General features: G+C 36.1%; 1 protein-coding gene across 1 annotated transcript in view; it reads left to right on the top strand.

Moving 5' to 3' along the window:
- Positions 1 to 475, top strand: part of LOC131380952 (ubiquitin-like FUBI-ribosomal protein eS30 fusion protein) — a 937-nt gene extending 462 nt beyond the window's left edge. The window contains exon 2 of the mRNA XM_058426287.1: positions 122 to 475. Coding sequence (XP_058282270.1) covers positions 122 to 298 — 177 coding nt within the window. The 3' untranslated portion in view covers positions 299 to 475. The remainder of the gene's footprint in view (positions 1 to 121) is intronic.
- Positions 476 to 8,006: the final 7,531 nt, after the last annotated feature.

The raw sequence follows: 8,006 nt of genomic DNA, 5'->3' as shown, positions 1-8,006 counted from the left end.
GAAGAAGAAGAAGAAGAAGAAGAAGAAGAAGAAGAAGAAGAAGAAGAAGAAGAAGAAGAAGAAGAAGAAGAAGAAGAAGAAGAAGGGGAGGGGGAGGAGGAGGAGGAGGAGGAGGAGGAAGGAGAAGAAGAAAAAGAAGAAGAAGATGACAGGCAGGGTTAAGCGGTGGATTCAGTACAACCAGCGCTTTGTCAATATTGTGCCCACCTTTGGCAAGAAGAAGGTCCCCAATCCAACTCTTAAGTCCTTTGTAATTCTGGATTTCTCTAATAAAAAACCACTTAGCTCAAAAAAATAAATAAAATAAATTTAAAAATAAAAATAGATGGTCACTAGTCACCATAAACAATGCTTATAATCCTGAATTGAAATAATATGTCTAAGAGGAAAGGAAAGAAAGGAGAAAGTTTAGTAAATCATTCAACTACCTTTTCTTATTCATAGAATATTCTCAACCAATTAATAAGCAATTACATTCACATCAGCTGAGATGCCCAAGGAAAGAGCCATCTGATGCATTTATTAAATTAACTCAATACTCTCTGAGCTGATATCAACCGAGAAAAAATACAAGGAATAAAATAAGAAGAAAACTTGGAAAGATTTTAGGGACCTACTTCCCTGAGCTCTAAATGATATCTACAGTAAAGGAGAGAGAGTAGAAAGGGCAGGTTAAATTCAAAGAAGATAGGAAGACAAAGGTTGCTATGGGTATTCTGAAAGGAACTTTGAGTAATATCTGGCAAATTCCACAAAAACAACATAGAAATTAGTCTGCAATTTCATCAGGAAATTCTTTTAACTCTTTCACAGAGTTCTAAAATTTTACCTACTTATACTTAGGAATAAGATTGTTAGAACATTTTGTGCTGACGTCTATAGCAATTTCATTCTCTGCAGGCTCTCGGTAATTTTAGATCTCAAATACACCTTGTAAGAAGTTCATAAAACATAGAAAAAATGTTCATCATAGATTCCTAGAGTATCACGTTTCTTAACCCTTGTCCAGACTAACTCCTTTATTATTTATCAAATATGTATACATGTTTACCTCAGGTACAGTTCCAGATGCTTTATGCATATTATTTAATTCTTCCAACAACCCTCTGAGGCAAGTGCAGAGGTCAATTTGCCCAAAGTCGTAATAGTGAAACTGGGATCCAAATCCAGGCCATTTGGCTCCAGCATCCGTGTGCCTGACCACTAAACTATGTTCTCGCTACCTGAATAAAGGAATTAATGAAAAATGAAGACACATGAATGTCTTACCTAGAAGTTTGCTTCATCATTTATCTTCTTCATGCACCTGTGCATTGCCTTTTGTACATATTGAGGTTCTCTCTTTCAGAAGGCAAGTCTTCAAGGTGCAATTCTCCTGTCAAACTTCTAGAAAGAATACCCACACTCTGCACTCCCATTTCTGTACTAGCTATTTATTCCATAAACTTTATGCAATTGGGTTCCCCACCCCTTCCAGCTTCTCTATAACACTGCTGTCTTGACAGGTCTCTGAACTGCCATATCCAATGGTCTGCTTCTCAGGCTCATGTATCTCTGACTATCAGCTCCTTCCTAGATCCTTTTATTCCTTTGTTTCCTGCTATCTTCTTTCTCCAACTTCTTCTTGAATGCATTCCTCTGTTTCTTGCTGGTTGACCCTGACTCTGTTTCTCGCTGGTGGATCCTGACGCTTCTCAGGATCTAGGCTTGGTCTCTCTCTCATTCTCTTTCTCACTCCAGGTATGTATTTTTAAAAAACCTTCTCCAATCCTTCAGTAGCTTCCATTCTTTACTCTAGTTTCTGAAGTCTGGCTGGCCCCAGAACCTAACTTGTCATCACTGTGAGAGTGGGTCTATCTCTTCAGGAAGAAAGTCACATTAACTCACATTAACCAACCTCATAAGACTAATATATAAGAATGACAAAATATTCACTTATAATAAAAAGTAGATGTCAAAGGACCTCTATCCATAGCGTTACACACGGAGCTAAATTATGATCAATATACCAGTCTGTTAATTTAAAACAAGTAGTATTAATCACACACACAAAATAATAACAGACACAGAATTCTTTATTAAGTGCATTTTTTTTCATAGACACTCCAGGTGGAAGCTAAATTATAATCAGAAGACTGGCAGGTTAGTATGGAAAAGAAAAGAGGAAAATAATTACATGACTTAAATGTTTAATGGCATCAGGCTGAGATTCACAGGTGTATCTAGCTCTACAATAGTGCAATATCTGCCATGGGGATCCAGCAAGTAGAGTAGTTGTATCAGATACCATCTGCCCTGAATGAATGAATGAATGAATGTTGAACCTTGAGATCACTTATACTTTACCCACTATATTAGAGTTAATTGTTGAAATCCTGACCCCTTTATAAGATTTGAGCTGCAAGATGGCAAGGGCCATATACGTTCATCACTGTGTCTCCAGCATCAAGCATAGTATCTGGCACTTAGTAGATAGAAAGCAATAAATGTTTGTTAAAATTAATTAAAGTCATCCACATATTATAAATGTGAATAAGACACATGCCAAAGTTGGCTTTCATGTGAGTTATCCAGAAAGTCCTCTTGTGTCTTGCTTTTCAGAGTTTATTAGGTCAAATAGTACGCCTTGCTTTCAAATGTTTATATCTGGCTCATATTTTTAAAAATTGTAAAATAGTAGACTACACGGTTTTCATTTTGTCTGCCTTATTTCCTACAAATTTTAACTACTCATTTCTCCTACCCAGTGAGTAATCCTTAATCCAACCCCCACCTCTTTATCTTTGATGTTTCTCATTCTCAGTAGGTGGAGAATGTGGCTGCACAGAGAGAGAAGAACAGATTCTGCATGCCTATGTGGGCCAACCCGGGGCACTCATGGGGTTAAAAGCACTGCAGTAATATTAAGCACATGTTTCAAGTCAGCAGGGTGCCAGCCTGAGATGTCCTCAAAGCCTAATTTGATAGATATTATGCCATACACTGCTGCAAGTAGTAATGAAGAAAGTAAAAATTTTATGGATGAGCAAAATAGGAGCTCTTATGGATGGAGTGTTTTTAAATCAGGTGTATAATTTACCCAGTGTCAGACCACATGTAGAGTGCATTACTCAATTGAACTTACAGCAGATAGGAAAGCAGTTTCTTTTAATAAGCACTTCTTCAACTTATTGGCTCTACAATTACTTGCACCAAATTACCAGCAGCTGCTGCCTGTTTGGTATTTTATCCTAGACAAGGAGTTACATTAGTTTCTAATCAACAAGCCATTCAAGGACTCTTTATAATTTTTAGCTTAATTCCACTTTTACTTGAAACTTATTAATTGAAATATCCAGTATTTTCATGACGGTACCTATTCAACTGCTGAGGTAAAGGGGAAAAGGGAGGGGAGATACTCCCAAACTTATTTATAATATATGTAACATCATACAAACTCTATTGAGCTCATGTTACCTTATAGGCTGAATTTTGACATTAATTGATACTGTATTTACCCATCTATATGTTTAGAGTCAATAATTGTTTTATGTCTCTAAATGGTATATCTCCACAAATATCAGTTAACTGCACCTTTGAGCATTAACCAATTCACTGGTACATTCAATACAGAGATTCTCAGTTTCAGCGCTATTGACATTTTGGGCTGACTCTTCACTGTGGTGGATGTCCTGGCATTGCCGTTTAGCATGATTCTTGGCCTCTACCCACTAGATGCCAGTGGCACCATTCCACCTCCAACTGCCGGTTATGACCACCAACAAATGTGAGCAAGCGTTGTCAAATCACCAGAGACTATTTAAAAGATTTGAGGAAATTAAGGAGAAAGGGCTTCAAAAATCATTATAAGAGGAACATTTTCAAATTATTTGTTAAATACTTTTCAAAGTATTCCTACAAAGACTGTATTTGTGTGCACATAGTTCAGAATTGCTTACTGTATGAATGGTAAAATGATATTGTGAAAGAATTTATTCGAAATAAAATTATTCTATTTTGAGACTCTATTTTGAAGCTACTTGCAGAGCCAAAAGCAAAAGTAAATGACTTTTTAAAATATGGAACAAGAACTGCTTATAGCTAAATAAAATAAACATTTGAAGAACTACTCTCACTGTAGAAAAAACCTGTTGGCTAATTTTGTAGAAGTATAATTATATTTTTATGTCAACAGAGCCAAGAATGTCCAATTCAAAAAATTTTTCCTTTCTTTGAAATTACAGTATAAGTTATCTCCTGCGTTAAATTATGAAACTGGTAGGAGCAGGTGAATGCTAATGACTTCAAGTCCCAAAAATGCTAACTCAAGTTCAAGATTTTCCTCATAGGGCTTTCAGATCCACACTTGTATTTTCTAAAGGCCATAATCAAAACTAGTGTCAAGAATCATTAGAGTACCCACGTATATGATGAAGAATCACAAAAGTGAAAGAAAATTAAATTGCCACCTCAAAGTCTCCTTCACTAAGAATTTACCATCTATCATCTTCCATCTAGTTGTATGTTGAAAGATCCAAATAACATACAGTTGAAGGCGGGAACCTTCACAGTGTAACGTAGAAACTTAAAGTACAGGATTTTAAAAGTCATTTGGTACTTACAGATACTTTCTTGTGGGATAAAGAGAGAAAAGAAAAATAAAAAATAGAAGTAATTTAGACCTGCCAGGGCTCCTTCTTGACTCCATGGGAATTAGATATCCACAAGAGCTTCTCAGACTTTAATGTATACATGAGTCACCTCTGCATTACATTAAAATGTCAGTTCTGACTGAGTCTGTCTAGGGCGGGAGCCTGAAAGTCCACTTTTCTAAAAAAATTCCCAGGTGATATCAATATTGCTGATCCATGCATCAGACTTTGAAGAGCAAGGATTTGTCTACAACATCCCTACCAATTAGCCATCAAGCCTGATCTTGAACATTCTTAGGGGGAAAATGACAGAAAATAACTACAAAAAATACCAAGACATTTCCACACCTATTGAAATCTTCATTCTCAGATTCTTTCTAGAACTGGTGCCCAGGCCATGGGAAACATGAGGGACTAGCTTGAGGAAAATTTTACATAATTAAGCAAAACCACCAAGAAACAACTGGCTAAGTCTCAATTTCTTGAAGTCAATTCAAGCTGAATTTCTTTGTACAGTTTATAGAATTCAAAAATGAACACTGGAATTATCATATGAACATACTTCCTTTTTTCATAGCAATTTTACTTTATTTCAACTTTTATTTTAGAATCAGGAGGTACAATGTAGAGATTTGTTACATATATTGTGCAATGCTGAGGACAAACCATGTTTTCATGGTTTCTGTGATAGTCTAAGGACATATTCCCTTCTTCTTATCACTGTGTCAACATGACTCCAATTAAATACTGAAAAATAGAAAACCATCCTACCTCTAGCACAAGTTCTGCAGCAATAGCCCAATCCTATAGGGAAATCAAATTTATCATCAGATTTTTCAGATAACTTTGGTATATTTTGACCACAGTGGCAAGAATATATCATAAGTCTGTTATTTTATAAGGAAATAAGGGGAAGTACATTATCAAGTCCACTCCTTTTCTCTGAGACAAAAAAAAAAAAGTCCTCCAATTACCTAAAAGAGTCAAAGAACTTTCAGTTCCCAGCAGCCTCAGATGCATTGACTTGAAGTCAGACCTATAAAAACAGTTAGTTCTTGATTATAGTCTGAGGTAATCCAGATCCTCTATTTTACACTTGTGGTTTACTTCAGCCTATTTTATAGATTAGTGTTCTACCTAGCTAGGAGAAGTAAAACTCAATAGCTTGAAACAAAGAGCTAACGTGGTTCTGATGTCATTTAATGATTTTGTGATCACTTTAAATATTCAAAATATTTAATATATTTTGGCTTCAAGCAATCAGAACTAAAGCTTCAACTAATCAGAATGAACACTACCTGCAAAAAGCCACCAGCATGGCTGCATATTGGCCTACTCTTGAACGTGAAGACAGAAATCCCCACAGAACAGTGTTATATCATAAAGCAGTTTTATCATGGGTAAACTTATATTAGGAAACATCTTTATTCAGAATAAGAATAAATGTGTAGTTGCCTCCAAAGTTATTTGTGAATCTTCACTGAAGCCAATCATATTTAACACATTTATAAATGTTCAGAAAGCTCAAACTTATTCCATATTAAAGCTTCAGATTTGTAGCTAAGAGAAAAGGTAATATATAGGTATGAACATCTTACCATTTGTATAAGTCACTAGAAATGTAATAACTAGACTTCAACTTAGTAAGTACAAGGTAACATATTTTATGATAAATAGCATAGGTATACAATGAATGGCTCTGAGCTATCAGCTTCAGGCAGGGAAGGCACACACCTGGAAGTCATTGTTAGTTCTCTAAAGAAACTGAATTGTCTTTTGGGGTTAAAACATGAAGAAAATGTAAATGCATACAGCAGAATATTAGAAACTCAGTGAGATTAGCATTGTATAAATTTCCAATGTATATACTTTTTGAATGCCACATGAGATTATAGTCACCACATCTCAAATAATAACAAGAAGCCAGAGAAAGCACAAGCAACAAAGGAAATAGCAACTATCATTGGAGGTAGAGTGCTGCTATTTGAGGCATATTAAAATGTTAGACTCTTCAGCTTGGAAAGGCAAATGTTGAATGAGGAACTTGATTACAATTTACACAATTATAAATTATCTGAATAATATGATCCAGGCTTGTTCCCTAACAGAATGGTGGAGGAGCATATTTTGAAACTTCAGTGAAATAAGTTTAGGACATTAAATGAAGGGGTGGTCAGCAACTTAATTTCACCAGCATCATCTATCCCCTGCCCACCCTCTCCCACTCATCACCCGCTGCAAAAGTTAGCACAAGAAGGAAGCAAAAACTTCAGGCAGGAGTTCATTTATCGGTTCAGTGCCAAGCACTGGGCTAAGAGCTGGGGCAATGAAAAAAATTAACATAGATGGCTTCTGCTCTGTTAACTTGAAAGCCAACTGGCATTGGTTAACTTAATGAAGTAACTGAATGAAGATCTGAACAATCACACACATAGAGTCAAGTTACAGCTGACATCAGTGCTGTAAAGAAGGCCACATAGTACTATGATAGCATCTAGCAGTGGGCCTTGACCTAACTTGGGAGAAGGCCATTGTTTGGAAGTGTGATGTCCTTAAGCAAGGGTAGAATTTGAACTAACTAGTTAAAAAAAGAAAAAAGAGAAATGGCTACAAATTAAAGCCAGACTATCCTTTAACTTTCAGGGAACTCTGAAGCTTCCAATTATACTAATACTCATACCCACTTCAATGAAAAATGCCTGAAACATAGACTGCTGGAATCTCCAATGACAACAAACACCAGGTGAAGGACCCAGAGTCTGATCCCCAAAGGAAAATCTGCCTAGCCACAAATCATATAGAATTAATTGGTATGTCCCCAATGGAGGTTTCTAATAAAAATATTTTTTGAATAATGTGCACTGCCTCCTGGAATATTGTTAGCCCATTTGAATAGTTAAATTACCACACTTTATGAAGCATAGAACCAGTTGACTTTTCTCCAAAAATTCAGTGATTCCTTTGGTCTCCAATGGAAATTAATAAAATTTGAGAGAGCCATCCTAGCACTTTCTAGTTTGACTTATATTGTAATTAGTTATAAAATGCCCATCTTGCTACCAGAGTGTGAATTTGTCGTGGAGGCATGCTTTTCATTTGTGCATTCCTAACAGAAAGCACAGGACCTTGCTCATAACAGGCAATCAATAAATGTTTGTTGACTTGAAAGACAATAGTGAAGGCTTTAATTTACTAACACAAATCATTGACTAACCATCATTATCTACTTCATTTGTGTTTGTGAACACTGACATTCAAGGATTCTCTGTTAATACATACACCAGGGCCCTCCCAAACAGGAACACAGCCCTGCTCTCAAGCTTGACAGGGCTGTCTTTATCATCTGATGCCCTCAATTCCAGAAAAGGCTTCTTC

This window comes from Hylobates moloch, unplaced genomic scaffold (genome assembly GCF_009828535.3).
Source record: "Hylobates moloch isolate HMO894 unplaced genomic scaffold, HMol_V3 SCAFFOLD_13, whole genome shotgun sequence".
Classification (NCBI taxonomy): Eukaryota; Metazoa; Chordata; class Mammalia; order Primates; family Hylobatidae; genus Hylobates; species Hylobates moloch.
The sequence above is the reverse complement of the archived record's forward strand: the minus strand, read 5'-3'. Positions and strand labels throughout refer to the sequence as shown.